Source organism: Daphnia pulicaria, chromosome 7, assembly GCF_021234035.1.
Source record: "Daphnia pulicaria isolate SC F1-1A chromosome 7, SC_F0-13Bv2, whole genome shotgun sequence".
NCBI lineage: Eukaryota > Metazoa > Arthropoda > Branchiopoda > Diplostraca > Daphniidae > Daphnia > Daphnia pulicaria.
The window spans coordinates 17,111,076-17,134,987 of record NC_060919.1 but is presented as its reverse complement, the minus strand read 5'-3'; the positions used below and the strand labels follow the sequence as shown (position 1 = coordinate 17,134,987).

The window sequence follows — 23,912 nt, the reverse complement described above, 5'->3', positions numbered from 1 at the left end:
TATTTTAATTATTTGCTCACAGCAATATTTGTGAATTCGTGGCATTCAGCATTAGGAGGTAGGGTCACCTATTTTTATGTCACCTTACAGTAGCAGTCGGTAAGCAAACAGATTGGAAGCAAAAAGTCAAAAACTGCTATAAAGTGGTGGGGAGTCGATAATACGAAGTAAGTGTTAAATGCTTACTCTTCATTTTATTACAAATTTCTAGAGCAATTATTTTATTTATGATGAGTTTGCTCTCATATAACCACATGTCCACTTAGACCACATAAAGGTCCTTCTAAGACGATGTTTTGATGTGCTATCGTTCTAGTCAGCATTTAAATAATGTGCACGATTAAACTATTATTAAAATCTAGATTACGCTTGAAAAAGGGTTTTCTTAACCTGGACCTCAGATGGAAAGCTCTACTCAAATTTCCATCCTTGCTAGGCAATTTGATGACCTATGTAAAGGTTTCAACAACCTCATTGAAGGTTATACTTTATATAGTAGTTTAAAAAGTATCTAAATTGCTTAATATATCGATGCTTATTCTAATTTTAGATTTTAGAAGGTATGCTGTGAATCAAGAAAACTGTCAAATCAAATGGCTTGAGGCTGAGGATGAAGTGAGGCACCTGAAGAATCAACTAAATGATGCCAATCAGGTGAATTCAAAGCTGCAGGCTCAGTACCATCAAACAACTGTCCTTTTGAAAAATGAAGTTAAAGTTCGAACTCATCTCCAGGAGGAGAAGAAAACTCTGGTAGATATATTCACACTCTATGAAGGTTTAAGATTTAAAAAATACATTAAACACTTGAATAGGAAAAGAAGCTCAAATCATCCAAAGAAAGGGCTGGCCCAGCTGAAAACAATGCTGAACCTCCCAGAAGAAATCGTCACTCAATGCCAGGGATGTGTCCGCCGTCTCGAGATTGGTTGTGCAACGAAAATGTCAGCGATTCAAACAGCATGGGGACATCGTCGATCGCCTCTGAAATTATTAATGAGGAAACGAATCGCGATAGTGAGCTGCCACCCTCGAGTGCACGATCAAGTCGAATTTCAACCCGTTCGAACCGTCCATCAGGTTTTGACTCGTACCTCACGACTGATGGGGGTTTCAAACGCAGATCTCGACGTGACGTGAGTAATATCACAATTAAAATTGACTTCTGGTTTTGTAATTCCTTTTATTTTCTTAGGGAGTCCTTGATACATCATGTAGTGAGCGTCTCATCGCCACGACTACAGTATCGATTCCCATAAAAGGAGGTCCTATCACAGCTACTTCAGTTATTGAAACAAGTCCTGAAACATGTGAAATGACAGAGGAAATCAATTCTTCTTTCGGTAAGAAACGAAGAGTGCGTATCGACAGCCATCAGCAGTTGGAGAATGAGCCCGATATAGCTCCTAGTGCCCCTTCACAAAGTAAAGAATATAATCTGAGCCCATTTTAATGGTTAAACATTCTATGACCCTTTTTATAGGTTTGTTGGAGCCACCCAAAAATCGATTTATCATGAGTGAAACATCTCCTACAGTAAATGGTAGAAGGAGTACCAGTGTGCCGGCAACGGCTCGCCTTTCCGAAGGGCAGGGGGCAGCTTATCTACGCCCTGTGGCATCTGGAGGGCGGCTTTCTCTCAATCAGCGCCGACACAATTTCAGTCAAAAGACGATTATTAAGTCGGAAAATTGCCTTCCGTGCGGGAACAGGTCAGTGACTGTATATCTTTCAAAGCCAAACCACATCTAATGCTTAATGGGTCTCTCAAAACAGAATTAAGTTTGGAAAGCTGGCTTTCAAATGCTCCGATTGTCGCGCTACTTGTCATGTGGACTGCAAGACTCGTATGCCTCAAATTTGTGTCCCAACGACACAAGCTTCCATCAGTAGAGGATTAGCCGGAACTTTGGCTGACTTTGCACCGTTGACAGTCCCCATGATACCCAGTCTGATTGTCCACTGTGTGAATGAAGTTGAGCGCAGAGGAATGAAAGAAGTGGCTCTTTATCGCGTCAATGGTTCCGAAAAAGAGATAACCGATTTAAAGGTTGGTTCATTCCCTTTTTAGTAAAATCTCGTTGAACTTGACAGTGTGACAACTTCATTTTACAGGAAGAAATGGTGCGAGGCAAGATGCAGCCTCAACGCCTAGCGCAAGTGAATATTCATGTCGTGACTGGTGCATTAAAGTTGTTTTTACGTACACTTAAGGAACCCCTCATCACTTTCACGTTATGGAAAAGCTTTGCTGGCATTTGCGATCTTGATGAAGAGATGGATGTCCAAACAGCATTGTACGCTCTTATACCAGAGCTTCCGCGCCCCAATCGGGATACGCTCGCTTATCTTATTCTTCACATTCAAAAGTAACCCCCCTGCCAGTCGTAATGCAATTATGGTCATCGATTAACCTTGTTTCTTTGTAGGGTGGCTGATACTCCCGAGTGTAAAATGCTCGCATCTAGTTTGGCTAGGGTGTTTGGTCCAATTATTATAGGCCATTCTCGCCCTAATCCGGATGTCGAGTTAACTTTAAAAGAAACAAAAAAACAAGCTTGCGTAAGTCTACTCATTGCCATATCATTATTGAGGCATGTTAGTTAATCATTGCGTTTGGGTTCTAGATCATGGAGAAATTGTTGCAGATTCCGAGTGATTATTGGTGTCGCTTCATCATGACGGACCATTAGTGCTCAACTTCTGCATCTCCGTTGGTGTAGTGCTTATCTTTGTGTTAAGACTTGATAAGTTTGCAGTTTACAACAATTTTCAAGGTAACTGCATGCTTCAAACTTTGTTATTCGAACGGTTAAACTGCATTGAAGTTTCCCCTTCCCTGTTTTACAATCAAGTTGCAATGTTCACCCCCATCAAGTTAAACCTTTGATATGTAACTAGACATGACTACATGTTTAGGGACGTTGACCAAAAACCATTTTACCGCAAACAATTATTTGACGAGTCATTAGGAATGGTGTTGACCCAAAAACAATGTACGTTCGCGTTACGCGGAAAATTAAACGCATGGCTGTTAGTTCCCTATCAAATTGATTTCATTTTGTCGCTTTCCGCTTGGAGAGAGTTTCATTTACGTCAGTATAAGTTCAGTTTATACAGTGGACTGGCTTATCTGATTGTCATGTTGTCATCCGTTTTGAATTGCATATGTGGTATTATTACTTTCCTTGTCCCAAATTCACCACAACATCTTGTTTTCATTGTTTTTAACACCCAACGTTTTTTTTTTTTACCGCAATATAATCTTGTCCTGAATTTGTTGGCTAAGAAATTTACGTAACATAATGGGTTTTGCAGAACATTTTAAGCGTTCTAGGGCTTAGAAAATCAACTGGGAATAACATTCCTATTTATGGATTGATCAAAGTCTCGAAAGATGCCTTTGTGTCGTCCTTGAAAAGAAAATAGCTTGAGCTAGACCTATAAGGTAGCGCCCTGGGCAATAACCTATGGTGAATGTTATGACGTTTGCAGGCATATAGCATACTCAACATGCTCAATCGTTTTTACTGTTTAGCCAAAAGGCAATTTACTTTTTACCGACTATACAGCATATTGCCAGGGGAAATCCATGCATTACAAAGGAAAAACACAACTTTTGTTGCTGACGTCAACTGCGAGTAGTATCAACAGTAGTGCTTTGGTGCTGCCTATCAACAGTCTGATGTTTGAACGCGGTGGGACAACATCCGGCTCCGCAAAACTCATTATTTTCCGGCGACAGCGGATACTGGCGACAACTCAAACGTCTAAACAGTGACTGGATCACCAGTCTGTTGAAGGTAAATAAATTCAAAATTCTATTTTTTCATTTATTGACAAAGATGTGTGTGTGTGTGTGACAAGTGTTTTGCGGCGGCAGGAAGTGTTCAGTTCATAATTCCGTTGTGGCGGTAGGAAATGCAATTCAAACAACTTTTTTTTTGTTGTCATTGCCGAACGAATGGAAAGATTCAATTCCAGATTGGACTGAAAAACCATAGAGAAACGTAGTTGTGTAATGGTAGGGCTAGTGCGAGATTAGTGACGACCCCTTTCACTTTTTACGTTTTAACCTTGAAACGTGTTCATTGTGTGTGTCTTGGGTACAATCTTTCACCCGAGGGAGCTGATTAATGGTCCTCGCCTTTTCTAAGCATTGCAAAATAGTTAAACCCATGTCAACATGAAAGAGGCGTTGGCTGGGCGTTTTTTCCCCTAATACAACGAAAGCTGTTTCTTTAAGTTTTGAATAAATCCAATTAAAACTCTTGATAAAAATGTGAGATCTTTACAGCTCAAAAAAAAAAGATAAGCGGTAATTTAAAAAAGTTCTTTTTCGGTGCCATATAAACTTCATATCGTAAGGCAAATAAATTGTGGGTGATTCTGTTAAGCCGTTGTTTTCTGCATTATCGTACCATGTTGGCATAGAAATAGGATGTGTTCGTAAGCATGAGAATAATACTAAAATTTAGAAATATTCGTTCTGCTGCTAGTGATAGACGTGTATTTTTACTGCTATTCTAAGGTATACTCTAGAATTGTGAAAAAACAGACCAAAGGGGAAAGTTGCGATGTCATTGTAAAGCGGATATCTTTCTCCAGGGGAGTCCAGGCGGTATTATTACCAAGTTAGTCGTTAACCTCTGCAGCATCGTCCTCCGTTGCATGTCTTGTGGATTAGATTGCTTGAACACTGGGTACTGTTGCTGCAAGAGGCTGTAATCATACAAAGAAATAATTCACCCTTTATAACTAAATTCTTCTATTCCACCTTAGAAAGTCACGTAAAATGTTTAAATTCTATAAATTTGTCGTAAACTCAGTGAACTTTTAACTTACTAAACCATCTGCAGTAGAATAAGAACTGATCACTCTCCTCGCCAGTTGCTTCATCATCAGAAGTGGGCGCAGAGTTAGTGTAGACGACAGCCATCACAGCCAAGATGCAGGCAAAGAGCTTATTTGCGCAAAAACAAATAAATGTGAAATTACCCATTAAGTAAAACAAGAATGTAAAAGTATAAACTTACGAAAAATTTCTGGAACATTTTTGATTTGGTTTGAATTACTGGACGATTGGTGTGACTAACTGAGCGATATCCTAAGCCTTTTATACTATTCCAAATCATTAGTGCCGTCCCCATTTACTGACTAATCAGGTTTGAACAGGTGGTTCCAGAGTATGGCCAGACAAATTGAACAGTCTGGAAGCTTATCCCAAATTCTAGTTTATGTTGACTTAAGTGTTATTAACTATGGCGCCCTATATTACTGACCAATGAGCTACATTACTTATTTGCTATGAAAAATGTGTCCTAATTGAACACCTTTCTGCATCCCGGATCTAGTTCATATTGACATAAGAAAATGTTCATGTTTAACCAATGGAGCTTATAAATGTTTATATAACTGATTTAATTATTTTTTTTTTTTTTTCACAACAGTAAACTTCAATGGAACTAGGAATAGTGAATGGCGGGTATGATATCCAAGTAGAATTAAATCTCCCGGAGGACCCGCAAGAATCGAATTACGGCACATTACAAATTTCACAGTTGAAGGCTCGAGAAGAAAGCGTCAATGGAAGTCTTTCAAGAAAGAAACGGAGGAAATCCAAGACCCCGACAGAACCCGAAGAAGGAACAGAAGAGGTGAATCCGTCATGTTCGTTCCTCGGCAATGCACTGGAAAAATTCTGGGCTCACTTGAGCGACTTTGCTGTTAAAAGAAAGTCGTTGGTTCGCTGGCTTGTCTACATTATCCTAGCCCTTCTTTACAACGCCTATTTCATAGCCAGCATTTACTATTCAATTCATAATGGCATCCCGATGGACTGGTGCAACGGTGTCGGCTTGCTCATCATTATTACTGTCATCACCTACGTCAGCCTTTTCTACTTCCAAGTTGTGAAAAAGTTTTGGGGGAAATCCATTGATCGAGCCGTTTTAACACCAATCGCAGCGCATTTTGATCGCGTTTGGAAATTCCGGTTAGTTAATAATCTAATGATTTATTCTCTTACTTATTTGATAATCGTGTGAGCTACATTTTATGTGAATTTAAAGCTTGGTCCAGTATGGTGTTTACTTGGTGATTGTCGCTGCCTTGATCACATTCCTTGTTATCGATACAAAGGACGAACGATATCGACTTGTCTCTTTCTTTGGTTTACTTGTTTTCGTGCTTCTCGGTTGGATTTTCTCCAAGCATCCGTCCAAAGTAAGCTTAATTACTTGTATACCTGTCATTAGATCACTGTTATTAATCTGAACGCTTTCAATCTGTTTACAGGTCAAGTGGAGTCATGTAACCTGGGGTGTGGGACTTCAGTTTATTTTCGGATTAATCGTCTTGCGATGGGAATTGGGTCGCCAGGTTATCCAGTGCCTCGGCGACAAAATCACCATATTCCTCGATTATTCCAACGAAGGATCAGGCTTCGTTTATGGCTATTTGGTTACCGATAAAAATATGGCGGGAATCGTTCTTGGATCTGTTTTTGCCTTCAAGGTAAAGTTACACAGAAAATTATTTTGTCATTCGAAATGCTAATGAGCTTTTTTACCTGTGTAGATACTTTCAGTCATCTTCTTCTTCAGCTTCTTCGTTAGCATCCTTTACTACTATGGCATTATGCAGTGGGTCGTCCAGAAAATCGGATGGCTCTTGCAAATATCCATCGGTACCACGGCCGCCGAGTCTATGAATGCAGCTGGGAATATCTTTTTAGGCCAAGTAAAGTCAAATCATTTGTTCTCATGCTGATTGATATGATGGCTAACTGTTATTTACAGACCGAGGCCCCTTTGTTAATTAGACCCCTTCTTCCTAAAATGACCAAGTCTGAGCTTCACGCCGTAATGACGGGTGGATTCGCCACCATAGCAGGTTTGTAAGCTGTACATAATTTAAGTTGTTGAATGAATTGATTGAATCAAAATTGGAATTTCAGGCGGAGTTCTGGCAGCATTCATCAGTTTTGGTATCAGTGCATCCCATTTGTTATCGGCATCCGTCATGTCTGCACCGGCCGCTCTAGCCTTTTCCAAACTCTTTTATCCGGAATCGGAGAAATCACAAACTAAAGCTGGAGACGTGAAAATTCCTAAAGGGTAATGCTTCCGCTTTTCAGTCTGTTGTATCGGGGGCATGATGGAATCGTTTTATTGCGTGTTTCTACAGGACGGAATCCAACGCCCTCGATGCGGCCGCCCAAGGAGCAGCTAATGCCGTCTTTTTGGTACTGAATATCATCGCCAATTTAATTGCCTTTTTAGCTTTCATCGCCTTCCTTAATGGAATCATCTCATGGTTTGGTGGTCTTCTAGGAGCTCCATACGTCACGTTCGAAGTAAGAAATCTATTGTCCATCTAATGAATAATCTAATTCAAGTAAATTGATTTGCAACAGTACATCATGGGCAAGATTTTTATTCCCGTCGCTTGGTTGATGGGTGTGCCCGCAGCCGAGTGTGATCTAGTGGCCAACCTTGTGGCTCTCAAGACTATCGTCAATGAGTTTGCAGCTTACAGCAAGCTATCGGAATACGTGGCACAAGGAATCATTTCGGTATATCAATAGTGAATCCTTCTTGTTGCAGTGTTAAACTATATGGGTTAAATATTTTGGCTTCCTTGGAACGTGTGTAGAAACGAGCTGAGACGATCGCTACCTACGCCTTGTGTGGCTTCTCGAATCCCGGGTCGATTGGGACCCAGATAGCCGCTCTTTCCACCATGGCACCCGAACGTCAGAGCGACTTGGCCCAGGTGGCCTTTCGAGCATTTGTAGCGGGCAGTGCAGCCTGCTTTATGACTGCATGCATCGCAGGTAAGAGAGATTTCGTTAAGAGCTACCGTTCTTATCAGATTACATTTTTGTCTTAATTATTGGGAAATAGGCACTCTTATATCATCCGTCTCTGACACACCAGTATCCACTACCTTTGCACCTTCAACTTTTTCTTTCACTCCCAATATGACAGCCGTGTTCTAAAGTTGTTGTTTTAAAAAATTATTCCTGTCAACTGCTGTAGACTTAACCACAGCTGACTATTGTAAATTTGTAATAAACATATGGCTTCATATCAAAATAAGTAGTCATAAATAATTGTAACACGACCGCTGATTGGTCGTCGTTCGTAGATAGCCAGTCGTTTGTGTGTCGTGAGACTATAGAGAGAATAGAATCGTCAATAAACACATATCTCATTTATTTTAGCTCTGTCCCCTTATTCTCACTCCGAACTGGGCATATGTTAATTTGTGGTTATTTTTTTAAAACAAATTCGACAAAGAGAGCGAAAGCAATAGGGAATCAAACACTCGAATAAGAAAACGAGAGAAGCTATTCCGGATCCGATAGCTAAAATGATGAAAGCGCCTTGTAAATCCGCCAGACTGAGACTTTTGGGCCCCGTGTCGGATTGCTTCACTTTTCCGCATTTACCACCAGTCGGTGCCCCATAAAGTTTCTTCCAATAAATATCAAGACCTGCTTCCATCATTTGTAAAATTCTATTTAAAAAAGAAAAGGAAAATGTCGTAAATGTCCAATCAACTTTATTTAGAGACCGTTTTATACTTGTCGTCCATGAATGGTTTAAGAGCACTATTTTTGGAGAATGCGAATGCCACATTGACTTTAAAGAATTCTTGCTGGGCAATGCTGAGACGACAGGTGCCCGTTCGAAGATAATCCTCGTAGAGCGATGACTCTAAATTTGATTTCCCCTGAATTAAAAACAAGACGATAAGTGAATTAAAGTTTTCTTACAAATAAAATTAATACCGCAAGATAAGCGTAACCGCCGTTAACGACGAGGTTGATACCGTCTAAATGAACATCAATCAAAGCTCCACGCTGCTGCTTCAATAAGCCATCTGTTAATATAATCAGGGAATATTTTTAAAATAGCAATCAGTTTTTCGTTTGAATGGCTTAACCTCCGATAGTTTTGTAAATTCCGGCTGTAGCATCCTGTAGAGAAAATTAACTTAAGTGAATTCTTGTTCATCTTACATAAACGACACATACCAGAAAGAGCGAATCCAGAGCGGTTCCTTGTAGGGCAACCCACTTGAGGTGGGATTCAGGTAATTCTTCCAGTCGATTGATGACGGGCAACAGTTTGGGAAATCGCAGAAAGGACATGAGAATTCCCACGTAAGCGCTTGCGAAAACGACAGCACTCAAACACCAAATGGCTGCGAGTAATTGAAGTGAACACCGCGAAGACAATTTTCGTCCAGCTATATACAGTCAGGAGAAATGTTAATTTCGACGGTAACCGTACGATTCGGCCAAAAAAATACGATTCGGCCTGGCCGAATAAAAAACAAAGAATTGTGGCCGCTTTTCTGAGTTTTTTATTCGGCCAAGGCCGAATCGTATGAGTGGAAAAATACATTGAAATATACAATTCGGCCAATGCCTTGTTTTTATGTTTTTTTATTCGGCCAAAAATGGCGAGTAATTAATTAAAAAATATACTGTTCGGCCAATTGATCAGACTTCTTTCTATTCTTGAATTGACTGGTGGCCGAATGAGAAATTATTGACTTTGTGCGATTCGGCCAAAAAAAATTTTAATTTGGCAACCATTATATTGAAGGAGGGAGAAGGCCGGGGGATTGCCGCCAATAATTTGGTCTATAATAGTCAACAATCTAGTTTGAATTTTACTAATTGCCTTGGATGAACACTCGGAACACTCTTAACGTCTATCCATACTTTATAATGTCTCAGTGCTTCATTTGCAAGTTAGAATTTGTTGGTGTTGAGGGTCGACGTTGTACAATGGAGTAGTCAAACATCCACGTTTCCATCAAATTTGTGTCCAAAATGGCCCAATCAGCGTACAGCGTTTTAAAGCTTCTGTACGCTGATTGGCAATTTTGGACACAAATTTGATGGCAACACAGGATGTTAGACTGCTCCATTAAGAAAATTAAGTGTAAACAATTAGGTGCTCAAATAAACCTAAAAGGTAAAATGGCTGACAGCCGTATTATCTGAATAGCCCTGAACAGCCCTGAATCGTCTGATAACCTTAATACGATTCGGCCAAAAAACTTGGCGAATAATTTTTTGGCCGAATCGTCTCATAAATTTAAGGCCTATGGCCGAAAAATTTTTTTTTTTAATAATTGGCCGAATCATTCAATTTTTCAACAGGCCGAATCATTCAATTTTTTCAACAGGCCGAATCGTATATCGTTAAAAGATCATTCGGCCTAAAGTTCAAAATTGTTTTTGGCCGAATCGTACTGTATTCATTTCGACAGCACAGAAATTAATTAGTGTACAGCAGCTACTCACACTGGCCAATAAGAACTCCGAGGCTGAACAAATATTGGTCCCCCAATGTCGGACATTTTTCCCGGTAGTGAATCCAATAAAACTTTGAATGTTGCCAAAGAATGACGGGTAAAATAGTCGCAAACAGCATCAAGGTAAGCCAAGTCTGTTTTTTAAGACGACATTATTTTTCTTTTAATTTCATTCCAATTCAAGTAATATGCGATTGACTAACCTCCAAACGGAATGGCTTCGTGCAAGCTGATAAACGGTTCTCTTCCGCCGGTGGCGGGATCAGAATTGCGTTTCCATCCTCGTAGAATGCGACGGAAAAGTCGACCACCTTCGATCGGGAATGCGTGACTGAAAATGGGCCAAGGCCAATATCAACTCGCTGTACAGATCGATAAAGATTAATATAATTTTCAAATGAAATTTCAGTTTGTATTACTCTGGCCACGACCATTCCAATCATGCCGCTCCAACTGCCATCGGGCAACTCTTTCCCAAAGGCATTATCGCCGGGTAAAATGATCTCATAGCTATCAATTAAGAAATGATAATAAATAAACCAATAATCAGGTGAATGATAACCTACGTGAAATTGTACTGTTGTTGGAGTATGCGAACGATTTCGTAGCAATATCCTTTGTAGCCCACGACAGTTCCATTTGGATCACGGTCAAAAATCACGAAAGGTGGTTCCTTCATTTTTATATCAGAAATGATGTAATTAAACGCTCACGTATTAAATTTATAGTAAAGACGTTGCTGTTGTATTACTTCCAATAAAGTCAGTCGTAACATTTTCCCCTCAAATTCCTTATGCCAATCGATCCTTTTCGATTCGAAAACATCACCGACTGCCGAGCGTCCAGATTGGCTCCATTGAAAATCATCTAATTGAGCGCATTCTTGCAGTTCTCTAATCACGCTGGTTCACATGTTGGAACCAATTAAAGGAAAGCCATCATCTATAACAAGGCCATTCAAGCAAAGTCATATCGGCGCATCTTGCCTGAACAACGGCGATCCATTGTCTAGCAGGGTCCTCCGAGTTCCATTGTCCACCGACGACAAGCAGATTCGCTCTTCCAGCCATTTGATTATTGCGAAACTGCCACAGACATCTCGGCCGGTTTCCTTTTATGGGGAAAATCGCAATTTCAAAATGTTACGCGTACATGTATTGATGAAAAGAGCTCGGTCCAAATTGATGTTTTATATAAAAATGACTTGCGTTGAGACGGTAAAGTTGCAAACGTTCAGCTTTTAATCCCGGCAGTGATGGAGGGCAGAATAAGAATTCCAGACGGAGCACCGGTGTCATTGTCGACGACATCACAATGGCCTCAATGACGTCAGCGACCCGGCATTGAGTTGCCGCTAGCACCACACCCTCGAATTGATCCATTTGAGCAGCTAATAAAGAGAAAATCGATCGCCAAATTCGTGTGCATCAGCCGACAACAATGAGAGCGAATACTAGACTAGGCCTTTTACCAATCTGTTGGGCCTCGAACAGCACGACCCCGCTCGACGGTATTTCGATCGTCGTGAAATTGATCATCGACGCTGGGCAATGAACGAGGCTACTAGCGTCGTCGAGCAGAGCAGTTATCAATAGCTCAATGTTGGGACGTCGGAGTAGTAGGTCGTCATCGTGAACGAAAGCTGCAGATGAGGAAAAATGATTAATGGGAGACGGAACTGGATACGGTTGGTTCAAAACGCTATAGCAAATAAATGTATTTCCCATATTGTAGCTAAAAGAAAAATATAAGAAACAGGATTATATTATTTATACCGAGTTTGAAGCAATAGATATCCATCACGCCACTGGCGATGAGACAGAACATCACCAGCGCACGACATGATGATGGATGCATAAGATAAATAAATATAGCTCCTATAGGAAAAACAGAACTAAGATGGATCCAGTCGGAGGAATAGACGGTGTCGAACTAATGAAGACTTGTTGTTCAGTGTCATCGTTTATTTTAAAACACAGCAGAAAAATGGCGGAAATGCGCTGGATGGAAACAATATAACTTCTTTGCACATGTGTGTACACCGATGAAAAGGGAAAACGCCAACTCCAAGGCCAACTCATCGTCATTTATATTTATAAGAATGTGATAAGAATATTATTTGCAGAACGTCTGCTCCATTTCCCATGTAATCGCATATTTCTATGTTTTTTTTTTTCTTTTGCCGGATACGTGAAATCAATAAGGGCTGTATGGACACTATGCTATACAAGTGACGTTACATATAGTACTGATGAGGGGGACTGAACCCTCAAAAGGGGAGAGTTTTGCTCCATCCATCGGCGGTCCCCATCAAAATAATTCCCAGGGGGTAATCCATTATTTACTAGAGTCCCATTGTAAAGAATACAGAAAATATGTACCCCTTGCAGACATAGGACAGACGAGGGCTCTGTAAGAGGGGGATCGTTATTGTGGGTATTATCCAGCATATATAGAGCCGGCAAACGCTCTTTAACGTACAGGGGAAAAAATTGCTTTCAACATAGTCGTTCATTTTTTATTTGCCATTTTAACTCTTATGGCCCATACTTTCGATGAACAAAAATAAAATACCACATCCTGCTATTTTGAAACGATTTAATTAAAACAAGAATGGCTACATCATTTGTGATTTTAAATATTTTTTTGTGATGATGGATCGAGTTGGGGAAAAATGCGTTTGATTAATAAACACGAAAAATATCTTTCTATCGACCGAATAAGATTTTTAGATTGTGTCGCACATATATGAGAAAAAAAATGAAGATCCGGTATAAGCTCGGATTCCCGGAATGTTATTTTTTGTTATTTAAAGAAGTTCATTTATCAAAATCAAGGAATAGTTTCCAAGCTCGTGTTCCAAGTTCCAATCCTTTTGGCCTTATTTATTTTCAGTTTGCCTCTAGACGTGCGCCATAATTACTCGTGTGATTATAGACCCGTTTCGTGTTCAACTAATGCCAACCCGACCCTAGATCGATACTCGGGATGGCAGGGTATGAATACGAAGCTCAAATGTGGCACCACATCCAAATCCGGGATTCAAGCCAGACGTCCGGGAATGCCAAGTGTGTTACTGACATTATTGCGCGTCCGTGATTTACTCTTAATGCAGAAAGCGTTAAGAATTCTTTTCTAGCAATATCTTCCGGATTAACATGGAAAGAGAAAGTTTAATTATTCTTTTGGTATTGTCGCTGTTAATAACCCAGAAACTATTATAGTCAGCATTGACGAGCAACTATAACTTTATTTACATTTCAAAACGGTTGGCAGCTGTCCTAGACCCACAGCTGAATCTACTGTCGAGTGAACTGGATATTGTATTATTGGCGTAAAGCCCACACATATGCTATCAAAGTAAATACAACAGGGCTGCCAACTAAGAAAATACTAATAATTAGACACGAGCCGAAAAATACCAGTTTTAGCTCGTTCAAAATAGGATTCAATTTGTCTTCACGGGGTGTTGTACAGCATATACGATATGTGGCTAGAAATAGGAGCCCATTAAGGTAGTCATGTTGGGCGCATAAGTAGTCGATGGGGGCACCACCTCAGAGACGGTCGAAATCAGAGCACCTGTGGTGTCCAAAAATTTGATTGACTTAATGAATGGGGCGAATGATGTACTATTATTCTAAAGTGGAATAACCAACCAGCAACGCAAGCGTTCATAAAATTGGCCATGCTCCCGGCAATAAATGCGCGGAAGGCAACTTTGGCGAAGTCAGATTGTCGATCAGGCGCCATGGCGGAGAGCGTTCCTATTTGAGCACCGATGGAGCCGGGATTTGCATATCCACACAAGGCGAATGTAGCGATGGTTTCAGCTCGTTTCTGTCACAGTCGTTGTCCCAACAAGACCCACAATTGATTTGGACGTATTATACAATTTGTGAGACAGTTACTGTACCGATATAACTCCCTGTGCAATGTATTCGGACAGTTTGCCGTAAGCGGCAAACTCATTAACGATCGTCTTAATAGCCACCAAATTGGCGACGAGATCACATTCAGATGGCGGCACTCCCATCAGGAAAGCTACTGGGATGAAGATTTTACTCAAAATCCACTTTTAAAAAATGAAATAGTATAATTACATTCCTTGTCAGGTTTCAACAATACAACCGAAATACTTCGAATGTTATGTAAGGCGCTCCCAGGAGATTTCCGTACCAGGAAATGACTCCGTTGAGGAAGGCGATGAATGCTAAAAAGGCGATTAAATTAGCGATTACATGAGCGACCATTAGCACGGCATTTGCAGCTCCTTGGGCGGCAGCATCCAAAGCGTTGGCTTCGGTTCTATTTTGGTTTAAAATCAATTGAAGTTGTTTAAAAAAAAAAAAAAATAAGAGAATCAATTTTAATCTAACCCTTTAGGAACTTTAATATCTCCGGCCTTTGTCTGAGATTTCTCCGTTTCAGGATAAAGCAATTTGGCTATGGCCAGAGAAGCGGGAGCGGCCATGACGGATGCGCTGAGTAACTGGGAGGCGCTAATGCCGAATCCAGTATACGCAGCCAAATCAGATCCTGCGGTTCATCACAATATATTGTATTGAGACAACTATAACGATGAATAACAAAACCTGCAATGGTGGCAAATCCTGCAGTGAAAACAGCGTGAATTTCCGATTTAGTCATTTTAGAAAGAAACGGCTTGATAAGTAACGGAGCTTCAGTCTGTCAATTTAAATTTAATACAGTTTGATTTAATTTAAATGTCTGTGCTCGATGGATACCTGTCCTAAAAAGATGTTGGACGCAGCGTTCATCGACTCGGCGGCCGTAGTGCCGACTGAAACTTGCAGAAGCCATCCGAGTTTCTGGACTGTCCATTGCATAGCGCCATAATAGTAGAGGAGGTTAATCAGAAAACTAAAAAAGTAGATGACCGATAAAATCTAATAATAAGCCAATAAATCATATATGAGACGAGATGAGTTAATTTGTAAAAATAAAAAAGCAGTCGTACTTACTCTGAAAGCAAATATGGTGCCCAAAGCTATTCCAGCAGTGTTTTCATCATTAGCCAGATAGCCGAAGACGAACTCTGATCCGGCGACTGAATAATCCAGCAGAAGAGAGAATTTGCTACCGAGACACTCGAAAGCTCTTCGACCAAAATCCCATCGTAAAACGATTAAGCCAAAAATCAACTGCAAGGCTATGCCCCAAGACACATGTCTCCATTTCACCTGTTGAGAGAAGGAAAAAGAAAATTTGCTGAGTGAACGCAATGTGTAAAACATAAAATAAGCGTAAAACAAGCATAAAATTACCCTGGATGGATATTTAGAAAAGATCCAGCCGAGCAGCAGGAAGACGAGTAGACCACCAAAGGATTGCAATCTCACTCGCTCGTCGGCCGTGTCAATAATCAGAAATGTGAGCAATCCCACAATAAGAAAGAGGTAAAATCCATATCGAGCTAATCTGAATCATTTTTTAAATAATTAGAATTACATTTCTGTACTCAACAAAGTATTGTTTCCCTCTTGGCTCGATTTTTAATCTATCGATATCTTAACTTTTAAAAGCATGGTTAATTGAGATTAGTGTCGTCTGCTTTGATGCTTTCCATTTGATTAAAACTTTCGAAAAAGAGACGAAGTTAAAATAAATAATAAAGAAAAGGGAACAATATTTTTTGGAAAACGTACGTGGCCATACAAAAAATAGTACAACTAATAAAATTGCAAAAATTTCATTGCCATGTTAATTGTTAACTCTGGTTTTCGCTGCTTTCCATGCTCTCTACGACTCGAGCATGCTGTTTGGCAGGTAATTAAAACTTAAGAAACTAAGAATACAAATATAATGGCTATGGTAGTTTAAATAGAAGAGAAACCTTTTCCAAATGTGTGAAATATAAGTTCCTGATTATCATTTATCATGTAAGCCCCCTGTCAATGGGGGCAGTTTGTTTGCACTATAACCCGGCCTCTCCTTTGTGCAGTTTTGAGGCCTGCTGAGCCAGCCATCACATAACAACATGCTATGCAAGTTATGCTTGTGCTGATATTGACAGTGTCAAAAATCAGCAACAACCTATCCATCATCGCTATAGGATAATGATTTGTGCTACTTTTATTCCTGCAGCCTGCTAGTTATTTTAAAGATGCATGACTTGCACAAATGCAGTGTGTATATGGAAACCTTCAATTCTCCCATTTATTAAAAATTAAAGTTTACCCACTTTCCCATTTTCAACTTTTCCTGACTTGTTGTTTCTGTCAATATTTTTGTAACCCATTTTTTTTTTATTTAGAAAAACAGCATCCTGTTCATTGGAGAAACTTCCAGTGTCGACCGAGTAAGGATCTCTTCAATTCCCCTTCTTTTAAATGTCCTCGTGTACACCCATGTGAGTTTGGGTGTATTCACGAGGACCCCCTTTCTCCTATCCCACCTGGGGGATTCAACTTTTCTGCGGATGGATGGAACACGTGAGGATGCCTGGCCGTTTTTCCCAGGCTTAAAGGCAGGACACAATTTATCTCTATTCTTCTTTTCGACTACTATTTGGCGTTCATTATGTCAAATCGTTGCATAGTATGGAGTACGATTATTCCTGAGCTAGGTGGTTGAGTAGAATTCTTTTCTTTTTGTTGACTCTTGTCAGTGTTTTTTAAACATCTCTTTTATAGAACGACTGCAGATCAGGCTTGTTTTTGTATCTCTCACAACTTTGTTTGTGGATAAACACTCTTATTCGAAAATATTCTAGCTTTCTAAAAGCAATGTGCATCTAGAAAATGTTATGACAAAGATGCCGCCACACAAACACCTCGTTAAAATTTTGTCGAATCGGAACTGACCTGTACTTCCAGACTTTTTCAAAAGCATTTCCTATTGGTTTGAGAACGTTTTGATGAATGGGTTCACCCCAGAACTTTTTGACAACTTGAAAATAGAAGAGGCCAAAGAAAGTGATGCCCGTCAGGACAATGAGGAAACCCACTCCGTCGCACCAATCCATCGGGATTCCATTGTGAATCGAATAATAGACGCTGGCGACGAAGTAGGCATTGTAAAGAACGGCCAGGAGAATGTAGATAACACTGTGGGCCGCCGCCGATCTTTGCGAGAAGAATTCCCCCGTCGCTTTCCAAAATGTTTCCAGCGCGTTCCCAATGAACTCACAGGATTGGTCGATTGCTTCGTCATCACCTTCGCCCTCATCATTCGACTGCGAGTCAATGTTTGATAACGAATCATCCTTTGCGGTTGGAGTTGACAAATCCTCAGTGCCGATCGATTTCTTTTGATCCGAGCCCTCACTTTCAGTTCCGACATGTTTGCTGGCGTTATCGATTTCCATTTGATTGATCCTTACTGACAGAAATGAGGACTTGTTACAAATCAATTTTTTATCTTGACATAGTATATTTATAGTATATGAGCTTTGCATTACCGATCATGTGAACCGTGACTACTCGCAACAGTTTTTAGGACACAAGTCATTAAAAATTGAATTCTGTAGCACTTGAAATCTGTACTACGGCTGATTGAATAATACTAATAATTTCGTATGTCTATTAGTCCTAAACTACGTTTTCAGAAATAGCGCCCCAAAAACTGTTTTCTAAAATTAATTAAGCGCACAAATAACAGTAATAAAATAAAAAAACCATCGGTCAAAGTCGTCTAAGAAATAGTGAAAAAATGTCATCGTTTAAAGATGATTACCTTTGCGCTAGGGGAAATAGGTATTAACGTCAGCAACGGGAACCGTCTCGGGCCACTCTGTTGTCAAGTCGCGGATTGAGAATAGGATATTAGGATGACAATATCAGAAATCAAATGACCGAACAGCAATCTAGAAGTTAATAGAGCACGTTGTCACAGAGTCTTATCGGACACAAAATTAAACACTTTATCTTGCTGACTATGTCACGCATTTTCATTTCGTTCTTGTCGAATGCATGGAAACAATAAATCAGAGAATACCTTAATCATGCTTAAGAATAGATTTTTATTTTCTGATATAAACGACAAGTTTTTAAATTGAGATAGGTGTATGAGACCTAACTAAAGATTTGAATTGTCTTAGGCATAGATGGAAAGAAAACAAAAGTAGAAAGGTCGGTAAACGTGATCCTGCTCTCAAATCTTGGGTCGTCGTGATGAATAAGTTTTAAAATAACATCTCGGTACAATGAATCGTTTACAAGCAGCACTGCAGACTGCCAAACAGGTTGGCGCGGCAGGTCTTGTATATGAGATTGCCGGCACAGTTGGTGCTGTTGACGCAGGTAGCTGTAGATCACATCCAACAAAATACATGTGATAAAATATTACAGGCTTAAAAGTATTGTTATAAATTCATTTTAAACAATCGACTTACAGAAGAGTTTGCAGAAAGTTTGGTCAACGGCTTCACCCTCTTCAGCAGTGGGCATGGAGTTGGTGAAGACGATGGCCATCATGGCGATGATAACGGCGAAGATCTGGAATAGACATTTTAATCATAACCACAATCAGTCAGAGCCAAAAATTTAGGCTTCATTACTAAAAAAAAAGACTTACAAAGAATTTCTGGAACATTTTTGGTGTTGTTGTAGAGTTGCTGATAGACAATGTGATGTATTCGGTGAGAAAAAGTCGGCTTTATATAGGGAGTTGGAATATCCTATTCCCCTAGATGCATCACGTTTTTATTTGACTGGATCGGGTTATTTGGAACAGTTATTTGGAATAAGAATGCGACTTATTAGGACAGTAAACAGCTACGTGTCGTTTAGTCTGTGTTGACGCTATAGGAGTATGGATACAGGTTGCTACAAAGGCAAATAATTATCTCCAATAATGACGGCAATTCGTTAGTCAATAACTGGTCGAGGTGGCCATGTACACACGTCTGTTATTACGGATGTAAACACTCATCCGACATATTTACTTGTATCGTTCGTGGCATATGTATGTGGAAATAATGACGGCTCATTTTCGTTAGTTTACCAAGCCAACAGCCCAACCCTCGATTAAAATAGTCCCCTCCATTGGGAGAAAATGTGTGGTATTGGTCATATACAAATGTTGATCAGGCAGACCCGCTCCCCCTGTATTACTCATGATTACAAATGTGTGAGCTATAGAAGTTTTTTTTTATATTCCTTAGTCGACTGTTAGACTAAGAATCTGTGACTAGCTGTAAATTTCGTCGAATCTTACAACAACAAGCTGTTTATTTCTCCTTTTTTTTTGTTCGAATTTAATTGCACATGAAAGTTGACTAAAAATTGGAACCCATTATGGCGGTAATGTTTGGCGTGAAACTGAGCGTTGAAGGTGCGTAGGTCGTCGATAGGGGCACAGTTGAGACCGTCGAAATCAAGGTACCTAATAAATTATTTCAAATCAATTTAGCGCTTGATTAATCAAATATAATTGTGTAGAATTATAGACTGACCAGCAACGCAAGCGTTCATGAACGATGCCGTGCTGCCGGCAATAAAAGCTCGGAAGGCAACTTGTGCCAGATCGCTCTGTCGATCGGGGGCCATGGTGGCCAGTGCGGCGATTTGGGTGCCAATCGACCCAGGATTGGCGAATCCGCACAACGCAAAGGTAGCGATCGTTTCCGATCGTTTCTATTGGCCCATCAACAGACGAGAGAGAAAGTAAAAAAAAAATCAATCAATCAAGCCAAAATTTGAATATTGTTTTAGGTTATACCGAAATAATGCCCTGTGCAATGTATTCCGAAAGTTTGCTGTAAGCTGCAAACTCGTTGACTATTGTCTTAATAGCCACCAAATTGGCAACGAGGTAACATTCAGATGGCTGAACTCCCATCAGGAAAGCTACTGGGATGAATACTTTCCCCATAATCCACTGAGAAATGGAAAGATAATCAAATTCCTTGTCGGGTTTTCACTATAGATTTTTCAACCGAAATACTTCGAATGTTATGTAGGGCGCTCCCAGGAGATTGCCGTACCAGGAAATGACTCCGTTGAGGAAGGCGATGAATGCTAAAAAGGCGATTAAATTGGCGATGATATTGGCCACCAAAAACACGGCATTCGCAGCTCCTTGGGCGGCTGCATCCAAAGCATTCGCTTCGGTTCTGTAATTTGTTTTAGTTATTTTTTAACAATTAAATTTACAGAAAAAAAGAGCAAATGTTTCCAACCCTTTAGGAACTTTAATATCTCCAGCCTTTGTCTGAGATTTCTCCGTCTCTGGGTAAAACAATTTGGCCAAGGCCAGAGCAGCGGGAGCGGCCATGACGGATGCGCTGAGTAACTGGGAGGCGCTAATGCCGAAACTGATGTAGGCGGCCAATACAGATCCTGGTCGATTTGGTGTAATGTCATGCCATTTCAAATGCGTTAAAGCTAGCAAAAATATGCTGAGAGAGAGAGCCAGTGAATCAACCTGCTATGGTGGCAAATCCGCCAACCATGACGGCGTGAATCTCCGATTTCGTCATTTTAGGAAGGAACGGCCTGATAAGCAGCGGAGCTTCAGTCTGTCAAATCAAACGACAATCGATAGAGGCGCATGGAATCCGTCAATATATAATTAGACTTCAGACCTGTCCTAAAAAGATGTTGGCGGCCGCGTTCATCGATTCGGCCGCCGTAGTGCCGACCGAGACCTGCAGGAGCCATCCGAGTTTCTGAACGACCCATTGCATCACGCCGTAATAGTAGAGAATGTTGACGAAGAAACTGAAAAAGAAGATGACCGACAGAATCTATTTTTACAGTTAAAAGAAAAATAATTGTCGTTTAGTGTAGACCGGGAGGGAGATTAAATCTTTTGTATCAGTTCAGCAGCATATCAGATAACTTACTTTGAAGGCAAATATGGTTCCCAAGGCTATGCCCGACGTGTTTTGATCGGTCACCAAGTAACCGTAGACGAAACTTGATCCTGCGTTGGTGTAATCGAGAAAAGTTGTAACTTTCTGACCCAGACATTCGAAAACTCTTCGACCAAAGTCCCATCGCAAGACGATTAGACCAAATATCAACTGCAGCGTCATGCCCCACATCACATGTCTCCATATCACCTTGTTGGTAACAAAAGAAAGAAATCGTGAGCTTATTTGACAACTCACAAAAAAAGTAAAGAAAAGAAATGTTATTTACCCTGGACGGATATTTGGAAAAGATCCAGCCGAGCAGCAGGAAGACGAGTAGACCACCAAAGGATTGCAATCTCACTCGCTCGTCTGCCGTGTCGATAATCAGAAATGTGAGCAAACCGGCAATAAGGACGAGGTAAAATCCATATCGAAACCAACTGGATCAAATATAAATCAATAGAGAGAGAGCAACCGGGATTACTATACTTTGTGTGTGTTTTTATTGCTTTGATCCACTTGCGTCACTAGATATCAAAAGTTATACGTACTCTACAACTATCATAATAACAATTCTAATAAAAATAAAAGTAGAACTGACCTGTACTTCCAGACTTTGTCGAAAGCCTTTCCGAACGGCTTGAGCACTGCCCGATTAATAGCTTTGCCCCAGAACTTTTTGACAATTTGGAAGTAGAACAGGCCCAAGTAAATGAGGCCCGTCAGGACAATGAGGAAACCCACTCCGTCGCACCAATCCATCGCGATTCCATTGTGTATCGAATAATAGACGCTGGCGACGAAGTAGGCATTGTACAGAACGGCCAGGAGAATGTAGATGACACTGCGGGCCGCCGCCGATCTTTCCGAGAAAAATTCGCCCAGGGTTTTCCAAAAATTTTCCAGGGCGTTGCCGATGAATTCGCAGGATTGGTCGGTCGGCTCGTCGTCGTCATCGTCGCTGCCGGGCCCTTCATTTGAATTCGAGTCACTTTTAGAGGAGGCTAAATCCATGTCCTTAACGGCGAGGGTTGACAAATCCTCAATGCGGATCGATCTTTTATCCAGGCCACTCTCCATCTCAACATCCGCGCCAGCGTTATCGATTCCTCGTTCCATCTCGGCTCGGGGCTTTCTTTTTCTCCTATATAATATTGACAGGATTGGGACGAGCTGTTAGAGTCGACAAATTCCTGAAATCATGGCACTCAAACAAACAATGCGCAATTCATCTAGACAGTCCAATTGAAACGGGGAGAAAAGTACAAAAGTCAACCCCGGACGACGGGCGTTCTATTAGATTAGAAATTAAGATAATCATGTACGAATGTTTTCAAATCTCAATGGCGCGCGGGGTGGGGGATTTCAAAATCGATTGCCTTTGAGACTCTGAAATGTCTCGCCCGATAAAAGATACACAATGGACACGCAATTTCATGCATTAGCTCTAAAAGGAACTGTCAGTTGGATTTGCGAAACAGTTAAAAGGGGGAAACAAAGTGGTTAACATCCATCCGATATTCTTATTTTATTTTTGTACAGGGAGAGAGAGAGTTGGGATGTAACGGAACACTGATGGATTCTCCCAATAATAATAAAAATGCGACGGGTTTCTATCGCCATTTAGAAAAGAAAGAAAAAAGAGAAAATGCTATCAATAAAGTTGATTACCTATTTTCGATCGGGGTGTAGCAGAGCGGTGTAGAAACCGTCTGGTCGGTACAAACCTTGGGCCGCTACTTAAACTCTCTGCTCGTTTAGAGATGCAACATCGAGAAAAAGAAACAAAACAAACACACTTGAAGCACACAATCACGAAACTAGCTTATTGAAATTGCTGGGCGAGATATCAGTTACGCTCCAGCATCTATCTATCTATATATATAAGGACCCCCCCATCACAAGAGATGAGTCTTTTTATCAGCAGACATTGGATAGATTGAAAAAGAAAAAGAAAAAACCCGGATCGAATGTCATTGTTTATGGTTGGACAGGTAAAAAGATCGTAGCTCAACGTGATGGATAGTTTGTAATGCCCGAGTCAGAACGTTGTTTCAAAACTGAATGCCGGGGGTTCTTATCAATCGACTGATGCCCACCTTTCAACATCGCTGAACATGAGCATTACACACACACACATCGACATTTCTTATCGAGTTGAAATCACATTCAGCCGAGCGAGAGAGTGAATTACAATTAGGTTACACACGAGCCGATTTGTGTGAGCGCAAAACCCCAAGCGCGCATTATGCAACAACTTGGGCCGTTATTCCTCAATTAGCTAGTTTATTTGCGGCTGTACACACAGAAAAGACAATGTAAATTTCCGTTGTTGGTAGGGGGGAATTATTTACGGCCCAGCGACTCGTTTGAATAGAGGAACGCGCCAGGGAACGAAAATGGGGTCGCCGTAGAATATTTAAGTGAATTTACATTTTTACCTGACGAATTTAAAAGCGGCCGAAAGGTGAAAGTGTTTCAGAGTGTTCCGTTTCTCGCCTTTACCGAGGTTCTTCACCCAAATAAAGTACAAAAAAAAAAAACACTAAACTGAAATTGAATGTATTGGGATAGAAATTCACTATCGATTCGTCTGATCACTTAATTCTGTTATTACAACAAATGTAACCTTCAGCCGATCCGTTCGTTCGCCGTGGAACTTTATTATATCACTGGCGAGGCAAACCTGAAGCAACCCCTACTTCAGTCTTCAAACTGGTTCCAGAGCCAACTAATTTCCCTCCAGCCCAAA

The 23,912-nt window shown here is 40.6% G+C and overlaps 4 protein-coding genes and 2 long non-coding RNA genes across 8 annotated transcripts; 2 read left to right on the top strand and 4 right to left on the bottom strand.

The window, feature by feature from the left end:
- The first annotated feature begins 74 nt into the window (after window positions 1–74).
- Window positions 75–3,276, top strand: LOC124348930 (rac GTPase-activating protein 1-like). Of its 2 annotated transcripts, none has more exons than XM_046799339.1 (10): window positions 75–167; window positions 363–480; window positions 551–753; window positions 816–1,136; window positions 1,196–1,343; window positions 1,484–1,712; window positions 1,777–2,050; window positions 2,116–2,369; window positions 2,430–2,562; window positions 2,628–3,276. In XM_046799339.1, exons 2-10 carry the CDS (start codon window positions 402–404, stop codon window positions 2,691–2,693), a joined length of 1,707 nt encoding a protein of 568 aa, XP_046655295.1. In that variant the 5' UTR covers window positions 75–167; window positions 363–401; the 3' UTR covers window positions 2,694–3,276. The 2 variants fall into 2 exon arrangements, with proteins under 2 accessions (XP_046655295.1, XP_046655294.1); XM_046799338.1 differs by having other exon boundaries at window positions 1,196–1,424.
- A 377-nt stretch (window positions 3,277–3,653) lies between these two features.
- On the top strand, window positions 3,654–8,168 carry LOC124348910 (solute carrier family 28 member 3-like). The gene is made up of 11 exons (XM_046799308.1): window positions 3,654–3,803; window positions 5,451–5,995; window positions 6,072–6,225; window positions 6,298–6,516; window positions 6,580–6,741; window positions 6,801–6,894; window positions 6,959–7,118; window positions 7,189–7,357; window positions 7,418–7,576; window positions 7,657–7,837; window positions 7,908–8,168. Exons 2-11 carry the CDS (start codon window positions 5,460–5,462, stop codon window positions 8,000–8,002), a joined length of 1,929 nt encoding a protein of 642 aa, XP_046655264.1. The 5' UTR covers window positions 3,654–3,803; window positions 5,451–5,459; the 3' UTR covers window positions 8,003–8,168.
- Window positions 4,494–5,128, bottom strand: LOC124349140. The gene is made up of 3 exons (XR_006920100.1): window positions 5,037–5,128; window positions 4,846–4,963; window positions 4,494–4,722 (listed from the first exon to the last, which is right to left on the bottom strand). It is a non-coding gene; the product is annotated as an uncharacterized LOC124349140 (long non-coding RNA).
- A 59-nt stretch (window positions 8,169–8,227) lies between the features above and the next one.
- Window positions 8,228–10,691, bottom strand: LOC124349216. The gene is made up of 6 exons (XR_006920239.1): window positions 10,542–10,691; window positions 10,328–10,472; window positions 9,044–9,258; window positions 8,798–8,986; window positions 8,591–8,739; window positions 8,228–8,523 (listed from the first exon to the last, which is right to left on the bottom strand). It is a non-coding gene; the product is annotated as an uncharacterized LOC124349216 (long non-coding RNA).
- Window positions 10,692–13,641: 2,950 nt separating this feature from the next.
- LOC124349041 (sodium/nucleoside cotransporter 2-like) lies at window positions 13,642–15,410 on the bottom strand. Its single transcript, XM_046799536.1, has 8 exons — window positions 15,324–15,410; window positions 15,087–15,222; window positions 14,934–15,027; window positions 14,718–14,877; window positions 14,478–14,646; window positions 14,255–14,413; window positions 13,998–14,178; window positions 13,642–13,920 (listed from the first exon to the last, which is right to left on the bottom strand). Exons 2-8 carry the CDS (start codon window positions 15,186–15,188, stop codon window positions 13,832–13,834), a joined length of 954 nt encoding a protein of 317 aa, XP_046655492.1. The 5' UTR covers window positions 15,189–15,222; window positions 15,324–15,410; the 3' UTR covers window positions 13,642–13,831.
- Window positions 15,411–18,304: 2,894 nt separating this feature from the next.
- On the bottom strand, window positions 18,305–23,815 carry LOC124348911 (solute carrier family 28 member 3-like). Of its 2 annotated transcripts, XM_046799309.1 has the most exons (15): window positions 23,602–23,815; window positions 22,832–22,909; window positions 21,762–22,304; window positions 21,447–21,600; window positions 21,149–21,367; window positions 20,888–21,049; window positions 20,728–20,821; window positions 20,483–20,642; window positions 20,248–20,416; window positions 20,023–20,181; window positions 19,757–19,937; window positions 19,034–19,686; window positions 18,877–18,987; window positions 18,695–18,797; window positions 18,305–18,606 (listed from the first exon to the last, which is right to left on the bottom strand). In XM_046799309.1, exons 3-12 carry the CDS (start codon window positions 22,277–22,279, stop codon window positions 19,580–19,582), a joined length of 1,923 nt encoding a protein of 640 aa, XP_046655265.1. In that variant the 5' UTR covers window positions 22,280–22,304; window positions 22,832–22,909; window positions 23,602–23,815; the 3' UTR covers window positions 18,305–18,606; window positions 18,695–18,797; window positions 18,877–18,987; window positions 19,034–19,579. The 2 variants fall into 2 exon arrangements, with proteins under 2 accessions (XP_046655265.1, XP_046655266.1); XM_046799310.1 differs by lacking the exon at window positions 23,602–23,815 and having other exon boundaries at window positions 22,832–23,014.
- Window positions 23,816–23,912: the final 97 nt, after the last annotated feature.

What these genes read in the sequence shown, in the direction of transcription:
- LOC124348930 (XM_046799338.1), top strand. Translation starts at nt 402, where the DNA reads ATGGAAAGCTCTACTCAAATTTCCATCCTTGCTAGGCAATTTGATGAC. An exon ending in TTTCAACAACCTCATTGAAG is followed by an intron (nt 481 to 550) that starts GTTATACTTTAT and finishes TTCTAATTTTAG; the next exon opens with ATTTTAGAAGGTATGCTGTG. An exon ending in AAGAGATAACCGATTTAAAG is followed by an intron (nt 2,051 to 2,115) that starts GTTGGTTCATTC and finishes TTCATTTTACAG; the next exon opens with GAAGAAATGGTGCGAGGCAA.
- LOC124348910 (XM_046799308.1), top strand. Translation starts at nt 5,460, where the DNA reads ATGGAACTAGGAATAGTGAATGGCGGGTATGATATCCAAGTAGAATTA. An exon ending in CTCCATACGTCACGTTCGAA is followed by an intron (nt 7,358 to 7,417) that starts GTAAGAAATCTA and finishes GATTTGCAACAG; the next exon opens with TACATCATGGGCAAGATTTT. An exon ending in TGGCACAAGGAATCATTTCG is followed by an intron (nt 7,577 to 7,656) that starts GTATATCAATAG and finishes GAACGTGTGTAG; the next exon opens with AAACGAGCTGAGACGATCGC.
- LOC124348911 (XM_046799309.1), bottom strand. Translation starts at nt 22,279, where the DNA reads ATGGAACGAGGAATCGATAACGCTGGCGCGGATGTTGAGATGGAGAGT. An exon ending in TTTCCAAATATCCGTCCAGG is followed by an intron (nt 21,368 to 21,446) that starts GTAAATAACATT and finishes GTTACCAACAAG; the next exon opens with GTGATATGGAGACATGTGAT. An exon ending in CATGAACGCTTGCGTTGCTG is followed by an intron (nt 19,687 to 19,756) that starts GTCAGTCTATAA and finishes ATAATTTATTAG; the next exon opens with GTACCTTGATTTCGACGGTC.
- LOC124349041 (XM_046799536.1), bottom strand. Translation starts at nt 15,188, where the DNA reads ATGCAATGGACAGTCCAGAAACTCGGATGGCTTCTGCAAGTTTCAGTC. An exon ending in CCAACATCTTTTTAGGACAG is followed by an intron (nt 15,028 to 15,086) that starts GTATCCATCGAG and finishes TTAAATTGACAG; the next exon opens with ACTGAAGCTCCGTTACTTAT. An exon ending in GATATTAAAGTTCCTAAAGG is followed by an intron (nt 14,647 to 14,717) that starts GTTAGATTAAAA and finishes AAACCAAAATAG; the next exon opens with AACCGAAGCCAACGCTTTGG.